General features: G+C 29.7%; 2 protein-coding genes and 1 long non-coding RNA gene across 6 annotated transcripts; 1 reads left to right on the forward strand and 2 right to left on the reverse strand.

Moving 5' to 3' along the window:
- Positions 1–1,994: 1,994 nt before the first annotated feature.
- On the reverse strand, positions 1,995–4,326 carry LOC106367390. 4 transcript variants are annotated; one of them, XR_001273844.3, is made up of 7 exons: positions 3,937–4,323; positions 3,746–3,816; positions 3,524–3,661; positions 2,951–3,440; positions 2,642–2,872; positions 2,498–2,546; positions 1,995–2,419 (listed from the first exon to the last, which is right to left on the reverse strand). It is a non-coding gene; the product is annotated as an uncharacterized LOC106367390 (long non-coding RNA). The 4 variants fall into 4 exon arrangements; XR_001273843.3 differs by having other exon boundaries at positions 2,951–3,122; positions 3,256–3,440; positions 3,746–4,319; XR_001273845.3 differs by having other exon boundaries at positions 2,642–2,862; positions 3,746–4,326.
- Positions 4,327–12,328: 8,002 nt separating this feature from the next.
- Positions 12,329–13,251, forward strand: LOC111200536. Its single transcript, XM_022691749.2, has one exon. The coding sequence runs from the start codon at positions 12,578–12,580 to the stop codon at positions 12,992–12,994; it is 417 nt and encodes a 138-aa protein (XP_022547470.1). The 5' UTR covers positions 12,329–12,577; the 3' UTR covers positions 12,995–13,251.
- A 6,036-nt stretch (positions 13,252–19,287) lies between these two features.
- On the reverse strand, positions 19,288–22,866 carry LOC106367391 (putative zinc finger CCCH domain-containing protein 10). The gene is made up of 8 exons (XM_048740075.1): positions 21,569–22,866; positions 20,484–20,598; positions 20,364–20,402; positions 20,115–20,201; positions 19,983–20,042; positions 19,839–19,910; positions 19,628–19,726; positions 19,288–19,543 (listed from the first exon to the last, which is right to left on the reverse strand). Exons 1-8 carry the CDS (start codon positions 21,763–21,765, stop codon positions 19,451–19,453), a joined length of 762 nt encoding a protein of 253 aa, XP_048596032.1. The 5' UTR covers positions 21,766–22,866; the 3' UTR covers positions 19,288–19,450.
- Between the last annotated feature and the right edge of the window lie 4 nt (positions 22,867–22,870).

Genomic DNA, 22,870 nt, shown 5'->3' on the forward strand with positions numbered 1-22,870 from the left:
TCCACATTCAACATATGATAGACTATTTTTAATATGTAATGTTTGAATAAAAACAAAGGAATTTTAATCACTTAAAGTTAGTATCCTTATTATTTTGTTATAGTTCAGACTAAACGAAATCATTATACTTTCGATTAGATATATATGGTTTATCCAAAAAGGAGAATAGTCATGAACCCAAAACTGAACTAATTTGACCAACTGTTATCGGTATGTAACTGATTAGAGTTGTGTATTTATTGTTCAGTTGGAGGAGAAGTCGTTAGATTTAGCTTTCCATCCTCTAAAAGTTTCCTTTCTTGTCAATCTATAGTTCTCTTTTTACTAATGGATTTTTTTTTTGGCTAAAACTTATGGATACTTCCAAAAGCAAATTCAATTTCTTTGGTAATTGAGTCGCTATTAACATTTTTTAAAGACTTTTCTATTAAAATAGTTTTGAAATTTTATTATATTGGACAGTTGAAAAAGGAAAGAAAAAACAGAAGAAAAAAAACAGAAAATCTCAAAACCCAATCTACCCAAATCAAGTGATTAAGCTCTTAAAATGAAAATCCTAAGACAAAGTTGAGAATCAACGCCAACAAGCCCGTCTTAGCGAACCACCAATGAAGGACACCATAACATTTCCTATATTTTTAAATTTTGTTTTTAAGTTAAAGTCTATATAGGCCATGACATCCTAGACTAGAAGTCAGTACTACTTTAGTAGTGAATAGACTAGGTTATGTTCTTTATATAGATTTATATCAAATCTCATTTTCTTTTTGATGTACAACTTTTAATACATGATCATAGCTATTCCAAGCATTCATCTTGATATATTCTCTCATCACAAGATCGAGTTTCGTTTGGTTTGGGCCCGGGTTGACTTCTACAATACCATATTATACTTTATAAATTCCAACTAAAACCAATTGGTACTTGATTGATTGATTATGTGACTTCTATATATTACTACGAGTCTTCTCGTATATATTTTCTTAACTTTACACCGACGTTTCAAACTCGTAAAAAATCAGATGCTAAAGCGATTTATTGGGTGGTAATTGCAAAATATAATAGCTATGGATCAAAAACTACAGTAATATGAATTATAATATTTCTGGCCATGTAATTTATATTTTTAAAATGTGAATTTGGAGGTTTGGAATCAAATCATCTCTTTTTCATGGGCTTGGGTTTCTGAGTTTTTTTTTAAGACGTTGGCTTCGTAATAGTTTAATAGTTTATCTAGTGTTTATCATATATAGAGGATTTTTCCGGGCTACGCCCGGATATATTATTCACAGTTTTGTATGAGAGTATGATATTACGATAATGGACAATAAAATTGACTCTTTTCATAAAATGAATGATTAATTTAATATTTTGAAACTGTTCATGTAAAATTTCTGGTATACGATTGACTTTATTATGATTGATATATATATATATATATATAAGTTATGATCAATTACTTTAAAAGATTTATAATAAGTATTTTCCTTTTTGGTTCAGCAAATTTTTTTTCATGAATTTATTTGCGTCAAATTAAGTTAAAAGTTTCTTCAATTGTATTTGGATAATTACCATAATTTCCTTTATTAATTTAAAGTTATTATATATTTTGTGTCACTAAATATATAAGAAGTTTATAAAAAAAACTCAAAATTATCAGATAGTAGAACTTACTAATTTCGTAATGGCCAAAAGCCTTCAATAACATACATATTATACTTGTGTAAGCCACTGGACTTGAAATACAAATCGAAACAACCCAATGATAATATTTTTAGACATCTGTGCATATACATTATGTACCCACGTTTACCCTTATGAGAATGTTTTTCGTTTCCTTTGCTTGGAAAATTTTATACATCATCCAAATTATTCTCAGTACATTAAGTGTATGTTTGGTATTATATCCACCGACCACATAATTAAAAGATATTGCTATGCGTCTGTTAAAGACTAACACACCTACACCTTTAGTCATGTCAAGAAGTAGGAGATCTCCGGAAATAAAATTATAAATTATTGTGAATGACTCAATTCAGATAAGCTATCCATCTGAAATATCCAAAGTTTAAGAGGTGGAAAACATAAGGATTCTGCTACTACTTATGACAGCTTGTTGTATCGGAAATCTATGTACATAACTACTGTAGATCACTACACTTCATGCGGAATTACGATTAGAAGTTTCCTCGAAAAAGCTAAGACTTTGTTCAAACAATCAAAAGGATATAAGAAACTTTGGATACAATACCACCACTTGAATCAACGATGGTGATTTCCTGAAAACTGGAGCTGCAACGTGGCTTTGCCACAACCCACTGTCAGCTATATTATTCTTTGCCACTACCATTTTCTGCCATGAGACTCATGACTTTTTTTATTTGTCATTTACAGAACCCCACCAGAATTAAATGGGTATCTGCAACAATTAGCATTTAACTAAATGCACAAACTAACTTCATTTTGATAAAATACTTTCAAGGACGCATGTATATACCTTTGATGAGGTGGACATTTCTTGTGAAATAGAGAATGGTAAAGATTAACTGCAAAAAAATGAATATAAGAAATAAACAGTTAATTATAAGGAACATCTGGCAGAATCAAATGGACAATTGTTCCTATTTGGGTGTTTACAAACCGTATGTTCTATCATATTTCCTTTGCCAGTAACACCTCAACGGAAAATCTTTTCTTTCCATCCCCTGTTCCTACATCATGTCATTACTAAGACAAACAAAGACACAAAAGCTTGGCAGGAAGCTGACCAAGATAACCAATCGCTGTATAAATGTTATGAAATTATATGTGAGACCATCAAGATGTTCGACCGCACTGCCTTGGTAAAATCAGAAATCCCATCTGCAAAGATCTGAGAACATAGTTTAGATGTTCTACAACTTTTCATATCTTATGGTGTGCTTGTTTTGAGAGTGGTTGTAGTACTTACTCTGATTTTGGAGGACCAAGAGAAAGAAGTGTTTGGAAAATGATTTATGAGGTTCCATCAACAAACCCATCAGCCATGACAGCCGGATGATCACCCCACTTTGGAGTCAAGGAAAGAATTACCAAAACATTATTTCATGAACAGACATTTCATCTCTTGGAAAAGAGAAACCCTGCATAAAACGTATGTAACAGTACAGTCTATCCTCAAAATAAAAAGCTTCCAACTTTATACTAAAATGCCTTTTATAACCCTTTATAAAACTCCATACAAAAGCAAATCAGAAAGTTTTAAGAGACAATAACCTTGGTGAATAAAACTGAAAGCCATGATGATTATGTAGGACAGGTCTTGCAAATAAACCTTGGTGAATCACACTATTCATCATAATCCAGAAATTTGTCTCATAGTATTTCAGCGGCTTCATTGAATTTCATGTACAACTCGTTGGCAGCCTGGTCCCCATACGTATACATTCATAAGAAGTCCCCTGCAAAAGGTCATCGAGAGTGCGTTAAATTTTGACGTAAATACAGGGGAATCTCGGTAGTACATCCAATTCAAACAGCATACTCTGTGGCTGTAGATTAACCAATACTCCCCGAGTGGAAACTATCAACTTGATCAAGTACCGGGCTGTTAATGAGAGATTGTCTCATTGATTAGCTTCATGTGGCCAACAACATTTACATCATTCGGTGGCGAAATTGCCTACGTAAAGGGGTGTTAAAACCTAATGAAATTTGAAATAATTACGGAAGTAAGTCATCCAAGGTAGGAGAATATGAAGCTTACCATAGAGGTTTTCGAATATATGGAACATGAACTTGTTTGTGTCAGTAACCAGACGCTTTTTTTCTCAACCTCTGAGAAGACGAATAACTGTTAGAGATACAAATACGGGTCCTTCTTTTGCATAGTTTCTAGCCTCCGAAATCGTAACTCAGATTCGTGTGGACCTGGTGAGATATCTTTGAAGAGCATACCTACGTGAGACTTGGCGGAGGATATAGAGGACTTGCTGTGTGGTTTCATCGCCATAGTTTCAACTTCTTGGGAGAAGATTTTCAGGATTCAATGAATGCATGTTTTCACGAACTGGTTTATCAAGAAGGAGAAAGAGGAGGCGAATCGAATCCATTAAGAGGGTATTGAAGAGCACAATTGATTGATGCATATGAGGTTTAGTAATTGACATTGGATGGAGACTAATCGGAGAAGACGAAGTGGAATCATCGTGTAAGTTTTTTTTTTCTGGGGTGCAGATTGAGAGTAAGAGAAATAATCTGGACCTTTTCATCTGGGCCATTAAAATCAATATAGAGCCCAAACGTAGCCTTTTGAATTTTTTCGGGATAAATAGTGATGACGTGGCAAAACGAATAAATGTTATTGGTTGATTTCTTTTGCAGACGTGGACACCCTAAACACTCACTATATCTTCTTTTTAGTATAGGATAGATAAGTATTAACCAGACAGACAAAAAAAGTATTAACCAGACAGAAAAAGGGATTGGAAAGGGTTGTTAACCAGGCAGAAAAGGGCTTGAAAAGGGTTTAGAAACAAAACCCCGTGGTGCGTTTATTTTATTGACATAATGCATGTTTCATTAATATGGTGCAGTAAATAAACTATGTCAACACTATCGATAAATAGAGTATTCACAATGTTCGACAAAAATAATTCTAAGTCCCAATTACATAATAGATCAGAATCGTTTTTTTTTTCTTAGATGATACTATTTTTAGCATAAATTATTAATTGATTATGGAATTTGGGTTTTAATTTTTTTTAACTAAGTAACTCCACTCAAATACTCTAAAATCATCTGAAAAATTAAAAACTCAATAACTTAAAATATTTTCAATAACAATAGATTTTAGAGTACTCTACGAAATGTTAAGTTCAATAACATTAGATTTAAATGAGTTTTTTTAAAATTCATATTTGAATAACAGCGAATTTATCACTTTAATACAAATCACCTAAAACTTTCAATTGAATACACCCTCTAAGTTGTGTACCAAGAATGCAAAATAATACTGTAACAAAAAAGACTTCTTATTATTTGTAAAAATAAAGCTTTCTGTTTTATATTTTGCTTAACATAAACTGGACCACTACCCAAAACAGTTCAACCAATTAAATACATTTTTTATTTAGATATTTTTAAGTTCTTATACATCAAAATCGAACTTATCCATATCCAGAAAGACCAATTAAAACTCTACACATAAATTTATAATATACAAGCGGAACCTAATTTCAAAACAAAATAAAAAATGATACCCGAAAAGAACAACACGTACCAAAATATATAGTCAATGTTCATGCATAACTGATTTTATAAACTAATAAAAAGACTCTTTCTATGTGTTTAGCTAAATTAAGTGGAAAAAAATATTTAGTAAAATAATTATATGGAGTAAAAAATTAAGTGACAACAAATGTAATACATTTTTTTTATTTTTATTTAAGTTATTATTTTATTCACAAAACATGTATTCGAATTATGTTTTTGACTATGTAATTTTTTACCAGTTGAAACTAAAATTAAAAAAAAATTAACAAACTAAACCGAAAGTTTAACCATATGCAAAATCCAAATGTTTTACATTTTTTATTTTATAATTGATACAAAGTTAATATTGATTAACTAATAAATAAAAATCGGCACTATTATTGTTATGGTAATATAATTAATGATGTGATGTATTATTAAAGTAATATAATTAATGAAATTGTTAAGCTGAGTGAAATATGGAAAGACAATTAATGTTATTATATTAATGAAATTACTAAAAAAATATTATACTTTTTTATGATGTTATCCATGTTTTCAAATTTTCATTTATATTTCTATTTATTTTTCTAAACATTAACAAAATATACTTTAATTTTAATAATATAGATATCCCTAAATTGTGTTTTTGGTTTTATCATATATATTCTTGGCCATACATATAATACAGATGAACCTACTTTTCTATATATTTGTGCCGACTAGTTCGTTAGAACTATGATGGTAATGGATTATTAACTTATTATATGAGCTTATTATACATGTATTTGGTTTTCAAGTATTACAAGACAAAAAGTATTAACGTATGAACTCATTCATCATTCAACAAGAAATTTTGAGGAAAATGATTTATCTAGCTCTAACTTATTGACATATTAAATGTAAAAGAAATGTTTAACTTTGACTAGAAACTCTGGAGACTCTGGACTATGGACCTGCAAAAAACCTTGTGGGAATTAATTTCTTTGGAAATAGAAAATTCCATTACCAAACAATTCAGCAATTTGTATCTTCCTCGTGTTAATCTAAAATTATCAAAAACTAAAATTTTCTTAAAAAAATATATATCACCGACGTTAATTATATTGGTAAATCCCAAATTAAATAGTATATATTCAAAACTCTAGAACTAATTAATATACCCTAATGAGCCAAAACATTTTCATTTTCTTCATCGTATAAAAATTAAATAAAACATATTTAGGTTGTGATTGGTGACTTATGGATCGCGGAATTCAAAGCGTAATTTACAAAAACACAGTATGTTCACCAATCACTATTTTAGTGTAGAAAAGCGTTTTTAATATTTTTAAAAAGTAAAAACTGCTCACACATTCCAAAGCATAAAAATACAAAGAAAATTAAAAAACATACTTCAGTTTTGGCCAGCAGATAAAAATATGCAGTCCAAAAAAAGAACACCTTTACACATTAAAAAATTACAACTTTTTATTTAATAAATATATTTTACCTACATTTTCTAGGTATACATGAAATCACTTCCACTTTTATCCTTTTTTTTTGTATATGAACCAAAGAGAACCTTGTGGTATTGGAATAGATTGGATAAAAATTGTCAATTTTGGATAAATACTATCGGTGAGATAGTAAGCCAAATGATACTCTTTTCCATTGACAAAGAAAGTAACTTGCGGAGCTTGACCTTTTATTATGTCATCAAAAATAGGTGAGCGATCAAGAACATTGATATCATTTAATGTACCTGAAGGTCCAGCAAACGCATGTCATATCCATAAATCATACGAAGCAACCGCCTCTAACACGATTGTGGGTTTACCCGAACCTCGTGAATATTAACCTTTCCAAGCTGTAGGACAATTCTTCCACTCTCAATGCATACAATCGATGCTCCCTATCATCCCGGGAAAACCACGTTACTCGCCAATATAAAGTAGACGTTGAAGATCAACCGGTGTTGGTCTTCTTAGGTACTCATCGCCGAATAAATATATTATTCCTTCCACAAAATGTTCCTCACATAACCGAGCTGTCGTTGCACCTAGTCGGAGGTATTCGTCAACAGCATCAGCCGCATAACCATAGGCCAAGACACGAATGACTGCTGTACACTTCTGAAGTGGAGAGAGACTAAGCCTTCCGAGAGCATCTTTCTTTTGTCAAAAGTATTCAACTTCATTGGAGAGTCGATCAACAATACGCATGAACAGTGACTTGTTCATTCTAAATCGTCGTCGGGTCGGAGTTTCACTGAAATAATCATTCCATAAACGTAGATCGTCTTCTTCACGCTTTCTTTCGATATGAACTCGTTTTTTCTAGTATTTTTCTCGACTTCTTGATCACCATAATTAATGGCCAAATTCTCCAATGTTTGATCAAAATATTGATCAAAATATCAATCAAAATAGTCATCAAAACTTTCATCATCTACTCCGTCAAAAGTGTTATGAGAAGAAGAAGCCATAGAATTTATATTCTTAATCGACTGTTTTAAAAAGGGTTTGTGTTTTGCGTTTTCTAGAAAGGGTTTGTGTTTTGTAAAAAGGGTTTGTAGAAGGGGTATGGTTTATGTTTTCCGTTTTGTAGAAGGGTTTGTGGTGATCAAGGCGATTAGAAGAAGAGAGAAAGGGTTTGTGTGATGTGAAGAAGAGACAAATATGATTTTGGTGAAAAGAAAATAGAACAAAATATAAACTTTTCCTAAAATGCTGACACGTAGGTTGAAAAACTCTCTAATAATCGGTCATAAAAGTCACCCATTAAAGATCGATAATCTATCTTTTCCTTTATTTTGATTTAATTAAATATCATTAAAATACTAAGAAACCCATTAAAGATAACATGGTCTAAAAATTAAATAAAACATATTTAGGTTGTAATTGGTGACTTATGGATCGCGGAATTCAAAGCGTAATTTACAAAAATGATGTATGTTCACCAATCCCCATTTTAGTGTAGAAAAGAGTTTTTAATATTTTTAAAAAGTGAAAACTGCTCACACATTCCAAAGCATAAAAATACAAAGAAAATTAAAAAATGCACTTCAACTTTGGCCAGCAGATAAAATTATACAGTCCAAAAAAAGAACGCCTTCACAGAGTAAATAATAGACAACTTTCTATTTAATAAATATATTTTACCTACATTTGCTAGGTATACGTGAAATCACTTGCACTTTTATCCCTTCTTTTTTTTTTTATATGAACCAAAAAGAACTTTTTTTCTCTTATACTTATCAGTTTTTTATATTTTATAAATATGTGATTTAATTTAAGCATGTTTTAGTTTATTATCTAAGATGTTATTAAGATGTTACTTTGAAACACATATTATTTTTATGTTTCTCAATTTTTTTTTAAAACCAAACCAACACAAAAATAAAATATATCTAAAATTCACTTCATTTTTGTATATTCATTAAGTATTTATCAAAATAGTTATTATATTAACATAAAAGAACCTGATGCAGCATACAAAGACCAAATGACACAAATAAAAAGTAATATTCCAAATATGTTGTAAAAAATTAAAAATTGTCAAAAATGTTTAATGTATTACTTAATTTTTATTATACATGTAATTTTTTTCCAACAATTGTTCAATTCCGCAAACTATGTTTTCACCAATCAAACACAATTCCGCACCGCTAATTTTATCAAAACCGCACGAACCGCAGTTAAACCGTCACACATTTTAATTCCGCACCGCTTATACTACCAAATCCGCGGTTACCATTTGGATCCTTAGTGTATGAATGGAAGCATTAGTGCGGGGCGGTTTTCTAATGATATGACTAAAGTACACAAATGTTACCAATCACCATAATATACTACTAGACTTTGACCTGCGCGCCTGCGCGGATGTATATTTTGAAAAATATGTTGATATTTATTTTTCATGTAATTATTAGGGTTTGGCAAAATGAATCCGAGGAATGGAACCGATACCGATCCAAAAATATAGTACCAAACCCGAACATAAATTGATTAAATATTCGAATTATTCAAAATTTTATAATTTAGAGAACCAAATCTGATCCGAACCGAAGAATTCAGATATCCGAATTTATCTAAAAATAGATTTATATACCTAGATATATTAATTATTTTTAGATTTAACGTATATAAAACATCAAGAATGATACTTTTAAATTGGTTTAAATACTTGAAAATATATATAGATAGTCAAAAGTAAATATCTGAAATAATTAAAGTATACTCAAATCACCAAAAATACTTGAAATAATTATTGATTTCGTATCCAAAATTTTAAATCAAGCCAATTGATATGTTAAGCTTAGGTATTCTGACATATGTTATTCAAATTTATAGGTAGTATATAATTTTATTTATAGATTTTGAGAAATTTAAAATCTATAATGATTTAAAACCTTAAAAATTATTTAAATGAGTTATCCAAACCCGAACCAAACCTGCAAAGATCCGAATCGAACTCAAACCAAAATTTAGAAACATTTCAAGGGCTGAAATCTTTGATCTCGAAAACCCGAAACGCAAAATGATCAGAACCAAACCCGTATGGGTACCCGAAAGCCCATCCCTAGTCATTATGATATATCATATATTGTCATCATATAATTAATCATATTTTATATGTACCATTATATAAGTAATCATATAATTAATAGTATTTTATACGTACCATCATATAAATAATTACATATATTATATTTTTAAAACTTAATATGAAATATAAAAACTATAATTTGAGGTTGTATTTCAAATTTGGCTTTGTATTGTATTTTTCTTATATATATTGACAACATTTTTTTATAATGGTTATTGAAAAATAGTTTAGTAAAAATCCATTTTGTATTTTTGAATCAATTTTTGATATAAATCAACTTTGAATTATTATTTTGATTTGAAATATGTATATAAAGTTTAAATTTTGTTTTATGGTTAGTTTAGAAAAAAAAAGTTTTAGGCACTTAGATTGACCTATTTTCATATATTTTAAAATTGTCTCAGATAGATAGTTTCTTATAATATGACGGACTTTCAGTTTTTCTTAATAATATAAGCTCATTGCTTTTTTCTTAATACTACTATCTTTGTTTCCAAACAGAATTAATTTTTTTTAAAAAAAGACTACAATCCATATTTCCAAACAGTCCAAATTTTTTTAATAGTCGTATTCAAGTCTCCAAACACTCCAATTTTGTTTGATTTTTTTTAAAAAAATATGATGCGATTTGATATTTATACACGCTCGTGTGGATGTATTTTTTTTTAATATGATTCTATCTGATTTTTATGTCACTATTTAGGGTTTAGCAAAAACCTCGAATTCATAGAATTGAACCGATCCCAATTCGAATAAGTAGTACTAAATCCGAACTGGAATTGATTAAATATCCGAATTATTCAAAATTTTGGTATTTGAAGAACTGAAATCTAATCCGATCCGAACCGAAGTATTTTGGGTATCCAAAATAGATTTATATACTTATATATATTAATTATTTTTAGATTTAATATATATAAAAATATCCATAATATATATGATACTCTTAAGTTCACTTAAATACATGAAAAGATATACAAATAATCAAACGAAAATATCTTAAATAGTTAAAATATACTCAAGACTCCAAAAATACTTAAATAATTATTAATTCTCTATCCAAATATTGAAATAACACCTATTTAAATTGGTTATCCAAATCCGAACCAAATCCTCAAAGATCTAAACTGAACATGAAATCCCAAATATATCCGAAAACAAACCCAAACGCCCACCCCTAATCACTATTATATATATATCCTATATGTGTTATCATATAATTAATCGTATTTTATACGTACCATCAAATAAGTTTTCTTATAATTAATAATATTTTATATGTACAATCATATAAATAATCACATATATTATATTTTAAAATTTAATGTGATATCTAAAAACCATAATTTAAGTTGATGTTTGAAATTGAGCTTTTTATTGTATTTTATTATATATATTGAAAACATTTTTATAATAGTTATTGAGAAATATGTTAGTAAAAATCAAAATTTGAATATATATATATATATATATATATATATATTTGAATGAATTTTTGATATAAATTATTTTTAAATTATTATTTTGATTTGAATATATATATATATCAAGTAACATAGACCCATTACTTTTTAATATAATGTAATGGACTTCTAATTTTTTAATATTATTTTTGTTTTTAACTTACTGCTATCCATGTTTCCAAACAGTATTATTTTTTAACTACTATCCATATTACCAAACAATTTAAATGTGTACTTCAACTTTAATAATATAGATAAGCGAGACGTAATTTCACAAAACCGCATTTTTTTTTGTTTGGTCTATTCTGTAGAATACCGCACTTAAATTATCACAAGCTCAATTTTGATGCGGTTCGTTGTTATCAATAATTTACCTTTAAACATTTATTTTAATTAATTAACATTCCTTCAAAAAAATTTATAAATTAAAATTTTAATAATTTATTTTAAATTAATTTTAATATTTAAAATTGTGTTAAAAAGAAAATTAGTATGACATATCACTAACCAACAAATTTAAGTTTTTTTTCTCAAACCCGCACTATTATTTTCTCAAAACCGCACTATTATTTTATCAAAACCATACTATTTTTTTAACAAAATTTTGTACTTATCTGACAAATCGCATGAACTGCAGTGAGACCGTACCACACCGCTCCTATTATCAAAATCGCGGTTACATTCGGACCATTAATCACATGAACAACGAACCGAGTATCCAATGACTATGAGAGTCTGAAATCAATATTTTACAGATAAATTTGTCAAATTCAATAATCTAGAAAAGGAAAAAGAAGAATGATTCAGTCCAATAAGCAACCCCAATCTATATTTATACATATATATTATAGATAACAATTTATATTTTTAAGTCTTAAGAAAAGAAATGAACCGTTGTTTTATAAAAAAATATTTAAAATTTTTAGTATGATTTCGTTAGATTAGTAATTTTTTTTCTCACAAAAAGTCTTTAAAAATTAAATTTAGAAAGTAATTTAATTTATATCAAAGTGTAAAAAAACACATATACATACAGTGTATAAATGTAGAAAGTGAAGTGGGGCCCGCCCTCAATGCCATTTATGACTTTTTTTTTGTTAAGCTAATGCCATTTATGATGACATCATCATATTAATAAGCCACCAAAAAGAACTTGAGTACTCTCTACGTTTCCTCTCGTCTTCCTCCTCTCTATATAAACCCTTCCTTTCTCATCTCCTCTGCTTACTGTTCTCTAATCTAATCTAATCTCAGCTTTCATTAAAACAACCTAAACACTTGAGTTTCTGAAAATGTCGGAAGAATTCGACGAATCTGAGATCATTTTCTCGGACAACTTCTTCCCAGCTCGCCGGCGTGATGAAGCAAACGAGAAAGAGAATCGTCCGGTTGAGTTACGAGAAAACACAAGACGGAGACGGAGCAAAACGGCGCCGTTGCCTTCACCGGCGGCATTCTCGACGTCGCTTCCGGTGAATATACCGGATGATATGATTCGACGGAGGTACTCGGAGGATGATGAAGAATATTCCGATGACGACGGAGGAAGTAAGAAAATGGTTCCGCCGCATCTGATCGTTGGACGGAGGATGGAAGGTGGTCAGATGGCGTTTTCCGTTTGTACAGGTAACGGGAGGACTCTCAAAGGACGGGATCTTAGCCGGGTTCGTAATTCGGTTCTCAGGTTAACCGGTTTTTTGGAGGCTTAGTTTCGGACCGGTTCCCGATTTTATCAAATTTTCCCGTCTTCCAATTTTTTTCTCTCTTTAGCGGAAGAATCAGCGGTCTTATTGTTTTTTCTTTAGTTTCATTTGAAGTTCAAAAGGAAAATGTTAAAAACATTTATTTCCTTTTTTATTTATTTAATTTCTTAGTTCTGATTGTTCTCAAATGTAATAGAGAAAAATAGAAGAAACTCATTCCAGATTATGCGTTATTAGAATAATAGTTAGTTGTTCTTTGCAGAGATTGAGATCTAATGTTCACCAACTATGCGTTTATGCGTATGAAATTGGAATGAATAGAATTTTATTGTGAAGATATCTGTAGAAATTGGAATATAGTTTTGTTTCGCAATCGAGATAAAGACAAATAGAACCAGCTGTTCGGTTCTAATTGATTGAGAGAGAGAGGTCACATTTCTTGCCGGTGACAGCAACGTGAAAAGAATGAATTATTTTTAGCGTATTTTAACAACCAAATATGCATTGTTTTGTTTGTATCAGTTCAATAATGTTTAAACGTTTTAGCATTTGTTCGTGAAAGAAAATAATAAGACTAAGTAAAATACTAGATCCACGTGTTTAAGAGCAATATCGCCAATTTGAGATGGTCAAAGTTTATCCCAAATAAATTACATGGTCAAGTAAATTAACTTAGTTCTTCACTTCTTCTATAATCTGTTCTTAAATATTAAATGGAATGGATGTCCATTATTCAAACCTTATTCTTTATTTAAAAGCATATGAAGATCTTGACATGATTATATATCTTGTAGCCATCCCTTTGGACATGGAGTGTCCTCGTGGGTTTACTTTGATATAATTATAAGCCGACGGCACATGCATCTAGCCATGTTCCTATCGATTCAAAAACTTTACTGAACTGTTTGATATACACTATTTTAATATTTTAACCTTTAAGCTTGCTTTTCACACTCGAATTGAGATAATACTATCTACATGTTTAATTATCTACATGTTTAATACTTCTACAGCCAATATAAAAAATTAAAATCTAACGTGCTTGGTCTTAGATTAGGCAGCTCTTTTCTGATGGTCAATTTTTTCTACCACTCGTGCTTTCCTTCTATAATTTTTATAAAACCGACAACGAAATAATAGATCACAATATTATTTTTTGCAACCACATAATTGCATAAAATTCTACTTGTCTGTCACAAATAAGAAAAGACCAAAAAGGTTTATGCAATAAGATCATCTCCACACTCTATTACGAATTCAAAACTCTATATCTATACTATTAAAACAGGAACATTCTGAAAAAATCTACTTACAAAAAAGTTGTTGGACCTTTCATTAGATTAACATTTTTTTGGTATTCCCTTATTTATCTCTAACAATAAGTAACTCAATATTCAATAACATTATATACCATATCATTCACCTATTTTTACTCCTTCTATGAGTTAATCATATAATTTACAATATTTTTAAACTGAGAATATGCTTACGAATTCACACTATCATTAAAATTATTGAAGATTTTGTCATTCATAATTGGTAAGACCCATTCTCATCTACACAAATCTTACGCATAGAAGACAAATCAAATAGTTTTTTTAAGTTTTGTGTATTATTATAAAATATATGAGAATTATAATCAATTAAAAAAAAAAATATTATCAAAATTTTCTAAGTTTTTATCGGGTCAACCTGTGTCGGTTCACGGGTTAATGGCATGATTTTTGGTTTTATCGAATTTTTAATTAAGAATTTTTCCTTAAATCTGAATTTTGTGAAAACATATCAGTTGGTATAATCATGATAGAATATTACATGAAGAATATAAACCAGTCCATATTATATACGGCCACCAGTTTACTGGTCCAATTGCAGGTCCAAATCAAATATGAAAACAATGCTTATATCTTAATTCGTCAATAAACTACATACGTATTCCTACTAAAATGAGTTAAATCATTTTCAAAAATAAAATGTTTTTTTCGTACCATTTCAATGTTTCACGATTGGTTTCAGTTTTTTTGTTCTAAAGATATAGGATTTGCTCGATTATTTATGAAAGTCAGTTTAATGTAGGTTTCGTTTTTCTTCTTCAGTTTGCTACAGTTTAGTTCGCGGTTTCGGATAAATGTACACAAACCTATACACTATATATATTATGTAGAAATTCATTTAAATATATATTTAATTTTGAAAACAAACCCGCGCTTTTAAGCGCGGGTCAAAATCTAGTTTGAAGTTTAATGATGTTATTCTCCAAAAGCAAAACTTCAAACTTAACTTCAAAACTATTTGCATTTTATATTACGGTCTGTATATTTTTCATAGTTAATTAATATTTATAAAACTTTTGTAAATAACTAAGCACATAAATAAAAATATTACAGCAGTATTAATTAATAAAATATAAATTCTAAATAAAATAACATAACATAATTAATACTAAACTTCAAGCAAAATACCATATTATTCCATAAAATTATTATTTATTTTTTTGGCGACCCATAAAATTATTTATGTAATACATATATGATCAGCTAGTACCTTTGAGTAAAACACAACTCTCTTTATTTTTATTGTGTACATTACAAACTAAAAATTGTTGAAATCGGATGGTCTTAAACTTGCAAATACATTAGATCTGAACAATAAAGTAAAAGAGAAAAATAAATATTGCTAAGAAACTTAACTTCTATCAATATATTAATATTCATGAATACATTCGATTTGAATAAAAAATAATTGTATGAAAATACATCAAAACAAGAACAACAACCATTTTCGGTTACACAAAATTTGTTTGGACAATATTTTGAAGATTTTGGAGGTTCCTAATCAAATTACCTGACTCTTAGTGTTATTGCAATACTTAAATTTGTGTAATAGCTATGTCTTTCATTTAATTTCAGAACTTTTATGTAGTTAAATTTCTTTTGTATAGTTGTTGTCTAAATCTAGTTTTAAAATACTTTAAATTTGATTTTAAAGTTTTATTTAAGTTTATGTGTAAAGCTTAAATTTATAAAAATATTAAAATTTTATGAAATATAATTTTTAAGGATTAATACGATAAACGAGAAAATATTTAAGAATTATAAATGTGATGTGTAATAATAAGGAGCAAAATGCAAAAAAAAAAATGAAACTTCAAATTTGAAATTTTGAAGTTTTGAAGTTTGTTTTTGGAGAGCAGAAAACTTTATATTTGAAGTTATAGAGTCTCTTTTTGAGATGTTCTATAGCGTCAAACGAAATGGTTATATTTTTATGGGCGCAAATATATATGCATAATGTTTTTCTTGGTTTTAATGTTAAATGGTATATAATGTTATGTCATGACTATTATCAAGGTAGTTAAAAAGAACCTTGTCTTCAGGGACTGAGGTAGAGAGGAGAATGTGGAGTCAGGTGACCCACTAAAATTAGAGAAAAAAATTTTGGTGTAATGTTTTTAATAAAATATTATAATATTTAGTTAAAATATATCATTTGATCCCATTAATTTATGTATAAGTTTTCATATGCCCCCATTAAATTTGTAAAAAAAATATTTCTATAATAATAACAATATATATAAATATTAAATTTACATATTATGACCCAATCAAAATATTCATGGCTCCGCTACTACTTGGCATCCCTCGTATCAAATAACTAAAGCATATACGTTATGTGTTTTTAGCCGTCATGACTATTTTGAAGATAGTTAGAACTTAGAAAGAACCTTTTCATATGAAATTACTATTTTATTATTTAAAAATCCTGTTATATATTTTTTTACCAATGCTCTAGTTTTATACGAACAAGTAAAGTATATATTTTTAATTTAAAAGGTTCAAATAGACAGAAAAAATAAGTGATATGATGTGGAAGTACAACCGGACCACGTGTGTGAGAACAACAAGAACTTCGAGTGGGATGGGATGATCATAGGCTAGCGTCAGAATTTGATTGGACTGTTACAGATGATATGTTTCATTCCAAAACGTGGCCGTCTAGCCGCTTAGGCGTTGTTTGGAGGTTGATCGTGACGATTATGTCCAAATCTGTGTAGCTAAACGTTGATTCACGTTGATCCGCGTAAAACCGTCTAATTTCTGCGTTGACCGTTTAATTTCCGCCTAATTTCTGCCTGATCCCGCGTTGACCGTCTAATTCCCGCCTAATCCCGCGCGCATTGACCATCTAAGTTTTTTTTTCTTTTCCGTCCGTGTAAGTTAAAACATGGTTGATTATTTTTTACTCATTATTAACAGATTTTGTGTAATTATTCATTACTAAATAATTATAACTAGTTAACAAACCCAAAACAAACATATACATACTACATTTAGGGATTTTTCGTACCAAACCCACCATTTACGAATCAAAAAGAGACTATTTAAAATTATATATAAAATTATATAATTATGTCTTAGAACTTGTATCATCATGTTTAAAATTAGCAAAATATATTATAAATATATTAAATTGTATTTAAAACTAGACTCCGCGTAATCTCTGAATACTTCCCGATTTTTTGGTAACTCGCTAGGTCCGAGATTACCATCCGACTAGCGCTTAGCGTAGTTCCAAACGGGAGTTTCATTGCATTCACGTGCATTCCTTTCAAGCCACAATTCTTTCCACCCCAATTTATTACGTGTGCAAGCAAACAAATAACCCAAAATCATTTGATACAGCCATTTAACTTGTCCTTTTCTCAATAACGCTCTTGAAAGGTTTATAGTTTGGCCCAAGTTTACATTTAATGCAGACTATTGCTTTTGGGTCTCTGCAACTTCCAGTTATGAAAATGATTTTCTGTAATTGCTCAATATATATCCAAAAGCAGAATTAATTCCAAGGGATGACAAGTTGAAGACAGGGGCGGATCTAGCATCTACAATGCGACCAAAAAGTTATTTCTGCTGTTATCTAAGTTTTCAAGCAAACAAATAACCCTGTTGTTACCTAGGTCCGCCCCTGGTTGAAGGTTGTTTCGACCACTTATGAATCAACATGTTGTGTAAAGAATATGTGAACAAGAATATTCTGCACAGTGAAAAGCTATGAAATATAATAGAATGCGACCAAAAAGTTATTTCCGCTGCAAAAGCCTTTTGCTTATGATAAAACCTCTCACATTTTGTCCTAAAGGGGTGGTTTTACTTGCAAATCTGAGCTCCCAAATTGACAATTTCCTTGACTATGTCAAACTGCTTGATGCATAACCAAACTTGCTGATGTCTAGTTTAGGAAGAGAACCTACTTTTGCCAAAAACAGAATAAAGACAACAAACAAATCTCTTTGAGATTATTTCATCAGTCGCCAGAGGTAAAAATATTCACCCTTTTGAAGGACAAGTGTTCATGGATATCTTTGAGAGGTGCACTCAGACAACTAGCGCGAGAGCCAGACCCAGAATATCTAGAAGATGATATAGCTGAGACAAATATTTCCACTGATTTCTCTGCTATTTCTGAGTAATGTCCCATATGTGAAATGATGGATCCAAACTTCTCAACATCGTCATGTTTCTGCATTTACAACTTCACAGGATAGCACGACACAAAAAAACGTTTAGGATACAGAGTAACATTCCCTAAAATAGCAATCATACATCAAAAATACACCGCGCACAACACAGATTCAGCTCTATCTTATACTATTAAAACAAGAACACTGTCTTAAGTTTAATCTTGATACTATATATTACGAATATGTCACTGACTAATACAATAATGTAAACCGGTGTGATATACAAAGCCGATACATATGAGATATACAAACATATGTGTAACAACCTATGAAAAATTATCAAAGATTGGTATAACATTTGACATAAGTACATGTTTGTATTTTTAGAGAAACGGTGTTGATTGATTAAAGCAGTGATATAAACCGATATGAATTCTCCAAGAAAACTATTGTAATGTGTTAATAGATGAGAAAATCAGGACAATAAACAATGAGCTAGAGAAGAAAAATATCAAATATATATATTTAGTTTTATTTGTTAAGTTGCTAATGAATTGGTTTAACTATAACAAATTTGTACAATAGTTTTTTTTTAAATGACTCTATTTTAATAGAATAGATTAATCCAATTCAACTGACCAAATCAGAGGTACATAAGAACTAACTGTATTTAAAATATATTAATTATGTTTATAAATGAGGTTAACAATAATAGATTTCAAAAATATGTATTTATGATCAAACCAGCAAGACAGTATATAGAAGTTTATAATTATAAATTGTAATGATAAAATAAAAGTTTTGATATTAACTTTTGATCTACTTTTTGTTTTTACTGGCTTATATCCAGAGCATATATGCTCAAATGTATCCCAATCTCAGTATTTATTCGGTAGTTTAATCAATACAACAACCACGAGGTTAAAAAAACGAAAGCTTCACAACGCATCAGTTTCTTGTGTTCCAAGAAGCTGGAATTCTCTTTTGTATCCTCGTAACTATTATAATCCATCGCCTTCTGTATGTATGAATCCAAATTCTGCTAATATCTCTCTGATGCGAATGGCTTCATCAAAATAAACTGTTGGTTTGATCTATAGAAAACCAAGTTCAAAAAAACTCTCATGTGATATTTCAGAAAACCAATTTAGAGAAATGTTAGATGAGTCAATTCAAACCTGCTCAAGACTCAAACGAGCCTCTCTCCTCTGCCTCTCAATATCTCTCTTTCTCTGTTCCACTAGTTTCTGTTGATCATTATCATTCTCTTGCATCTCCTGTGAGAATAAGTAATGCAAATGAGAAATAACAGTAAATGACAGGTACTCTGTTTCATCTACTACTAGTTTCTTTTGATCATTATCATTCTTTTGATTTATTTTTCCTTACCCTCAATTTTTCTCCCTGCGGAATGTCTTCAGCCTCTGTTTTCTGCTTCTCAATATCTCCCTGCCTATGTTTCTGCAAATTCTCTTAGAATCTTTCTCTTGGATCACAGTAAAATCAAAAGTATAAAAGATGACATTTAGTTACCCTCTTCTCTGGACTTGGACTTGACCTTGACGTTGACTCAGTTCTGTATCTTTTCTGGCCCTGAAGAAGAGACTCAGATAAGTCTTTCACATTTGGCTGATAAGAATAGTAAAGTTACTGCGATGAAATTACCTGACGCGTATGTTCTGCACGATCCCCTTCCTTTGAGTGATCAAAATCACAATGTGAGCCGTTCTTACATTTTCCTCTCAGAAAAAACTGAAACGAATTTTGCATATATAGGAGCAAATTATTACCTCTTAAATGGTTTAAAAAGTAGAACAACTTATCTTCGTTTTGGTAGATGGACAATAAGCTTAATTCAACTGCATCGCGCTCAGCAAAATATAGTTTTATTCATTCTACAATATGCACTCGTACCTTACACTTTGGCATATTAATCTTCCCTCTTGGTGTCTCCTATTAAAATGTTTCAACGCAGTAAGCCATAAGGGACAATGCAACTTATAGTAAGCTAAATCGATAGTTTTTATTTCTTACCTTTGGATGATTGTAGCAACAATTTTCTCCGTAGCCGCATCTACCAGTTCTTAGATAAAACTGACAATCTTTTATACCAGGACGAACTGGATACTCACTTGATTCCACCATCATGCTAAAGGTATTTAAACATCATATAATCATTAGTACTATACTGATTTTTAATCACAGGATACATAAGCAACAATAAAGTGATATGATTATTTCAAGTTTCAAAATGCTATAAAAGTTAGACCGAGAGAGCATTCTGCAATACTTATCGAGAAAGCACGGTTAAACCACCCGCGATTTCACACTTGAGGGGTTTGATCCATGACCCAAACTAGTATGGTAAATTTTCAGTACGCTAGCCTCTAACCCACATTGACTTCTTACATTTTCTTAATTCAAAAATCTAAAATTTTTGAAAAATAACAGTAGTACTTGTAATCAATCAGAATTCCCAAGATGTGCATATTTAATGATTTTCTGTTTCCCTCATACCATAAATGTCATAATAGAATCATATTATAAAATTTGCGAAAAGGCACGATTCTTCGCAATTTTAGTCGTCAGCCTTTCGAAGAAACCTCTCAATACATAAATCACTATATAATATACGATCAACGATCAATTTCATAACAAGTCACAAACTTACCCTTATAGCAAAAATGTTGAATCGCTTTCAAAAGCAAAATCCTTGCTCAAACAATGAAAAACCTAATTTTTTGGGCATCACCTAATTTTCTTTTCTAAATGATTACTTGTGTCATTTTATGCTTTATAACCCCCCCCCCCCCCCCCTCCTCTCCCAAATTAAATTGATTTCTAGAATAAACGACGCATAATATTAGATAAAACGATGCGTTTTTCTTTTTTTCTCTATTAACTATAAAATGTATGGGCCGAAATCCAACTAATATTTAGGCTAACAATACTAACAATTAGTCCAACTTTGGATTTATCTAATAAAGTATAATATATGTCTCCAATTTGTCTAACCAAATCACCATAAATTAGTTGTCATTTTACAAGTATTTAACACAGAAATTCATTGATTCACACATAAGGAATTGCAGGAACCAAGAAGGGTGAGAAAGTCCCACCTGAAAGAAAAGGGCAGGCACTCTCGTCTTTCAACCCCTACAAGATCGCTTTGCTTGTTAACTAACAGATCAAGAAGATCGTTTCGAGTTAATCCGTCAGATTTCCAGTAGGAAATAAAAATATCAAACCGATTTCTGAATGTAAAGATGCAACTAATGTCTGATTGGCATATTGAAAGAATGTTTGGAATGGTCATAAGTAAAATGGGAAACAAAAGGGAAAAAATCTAGACATAAAATTTTGATAATTTTCTGAAAGTTTCAAAAGAACATACTTTTGAAACTTTTTCTATTTATTTTTAAAAACTAGTGCTCTAGTATTATTTTTGTTAAGGTCAAAATAACGAATTAAAGATACAATGCATTTGTACTTTCATTAATCTCTTAACCAAAAGACTAGAGCTCGATCCGCGCAACTGCGCGGGTGTTTGTTTTCAGATTTAATCATGTATTTAAATGTTAATATAAATATTTCAGATACAATAATTTAAAATAATTTTATAGTTTATATGTTGTAGTTAATCAATTGTTTAAAATTTTCATATGTAGTTGTTGCTTCTTATTATATATTTATTTTATTTTATTTACATTTAGTTATTAGACAAACTAATATATGAATGAAGCAACATATTTAAAAATTGTTTTTCATTTAATTTATGCTAAATTATGGGCCGCTTTTCAAAGCTGGATTTTTATTTTAGCAATAATTTTTTTTTTTACTTTTATTCATTTTAGATGATATATTATTGTATATAGAAAATCTTAATATTATACATGTATTATATAGTTTGCTAATGTTAAGTAGTTATATCATCGTATTATATTCTTAACATGGATATTTTATATTTATGAATAATAAAATTTATGAATTTAATATAAATATATCATTTTTAGTTTAATATAATAATTTTATTTTAACATGATTGATTATAATTATAAAATAGATAAAAATAGGATAGTGTTTTTCTTTCATTTTATAAACGATAATTGAATATAGTAATGCATAATAATAGTTTATTGCTAATTACAAAATTAGTGAAAATATTAACATAAAGTTTTTGAAAATTAAAATATCTTTAAAGTATTTATCAAAAGATTTGTTAGAATAAATTTTAAATAATAAAACATCAAATACGGGTATATTCCTTTAACAGCAACAATATTTGTTGTTTGTTACTAGGGATGGCAATTGGGCTCTCCCGTCCCGTCCCGTCCCGACCCGATGCGGGTTTCTATTATGGCGGTACATGGCGGGACCGTCCCGCGCGGGACGCGGTCCTTAAACTAGCAGCCCAATCCCGT

Source organism: Brassica napus, chromosome A9, assembly GCF_020379485.1.
Source record: "Brassica napus cultivar Da-Ae chromosome A9, Da-Ae, whole genome shotgun sequence".
NCBI classification, from domain to species: Eukaryota; Viridiplantae; Streptophyta; class Magnoliopsida; order Brassicales; family Brassicaceae; genus Brassica; species Brassica napus.

What these genes read in the sequence shown, in the direction of transcription:
- LOC111200536 (XM_022691749.2), top strand. Translation starts at nt 12,578, where the DNA reads ATGTCGGAAGAATTCGACGAATCTGAGATCATTTTCTCGGACAACTTC.
- LOC106367391 (XM_048740075.1), bottom strand. Translation starts at nt 21,765, where the DNA reads ATGACCATTCCAAACATTCTTTCAATATGCCAATCAGACATTAGTTGC. An exon ending in GTTGCTACAATCATCCAAAG is followed by an intron (nt 20,403 to 20,483) that starts GTAAGAAATAAA and finishes ACATTTTAATAG; the next exon opens with GAGACACCAAGAGGGAAGAT. An exon ending in GTCCAAGTCCAGAGAAGAGG is followed by an intron (nt 19,911 to 19,982) that starts GTAACTAAATGT and finishes GAGAATTTGCAG; the next exon opens with AAACATAGGCAGGGAGATAT.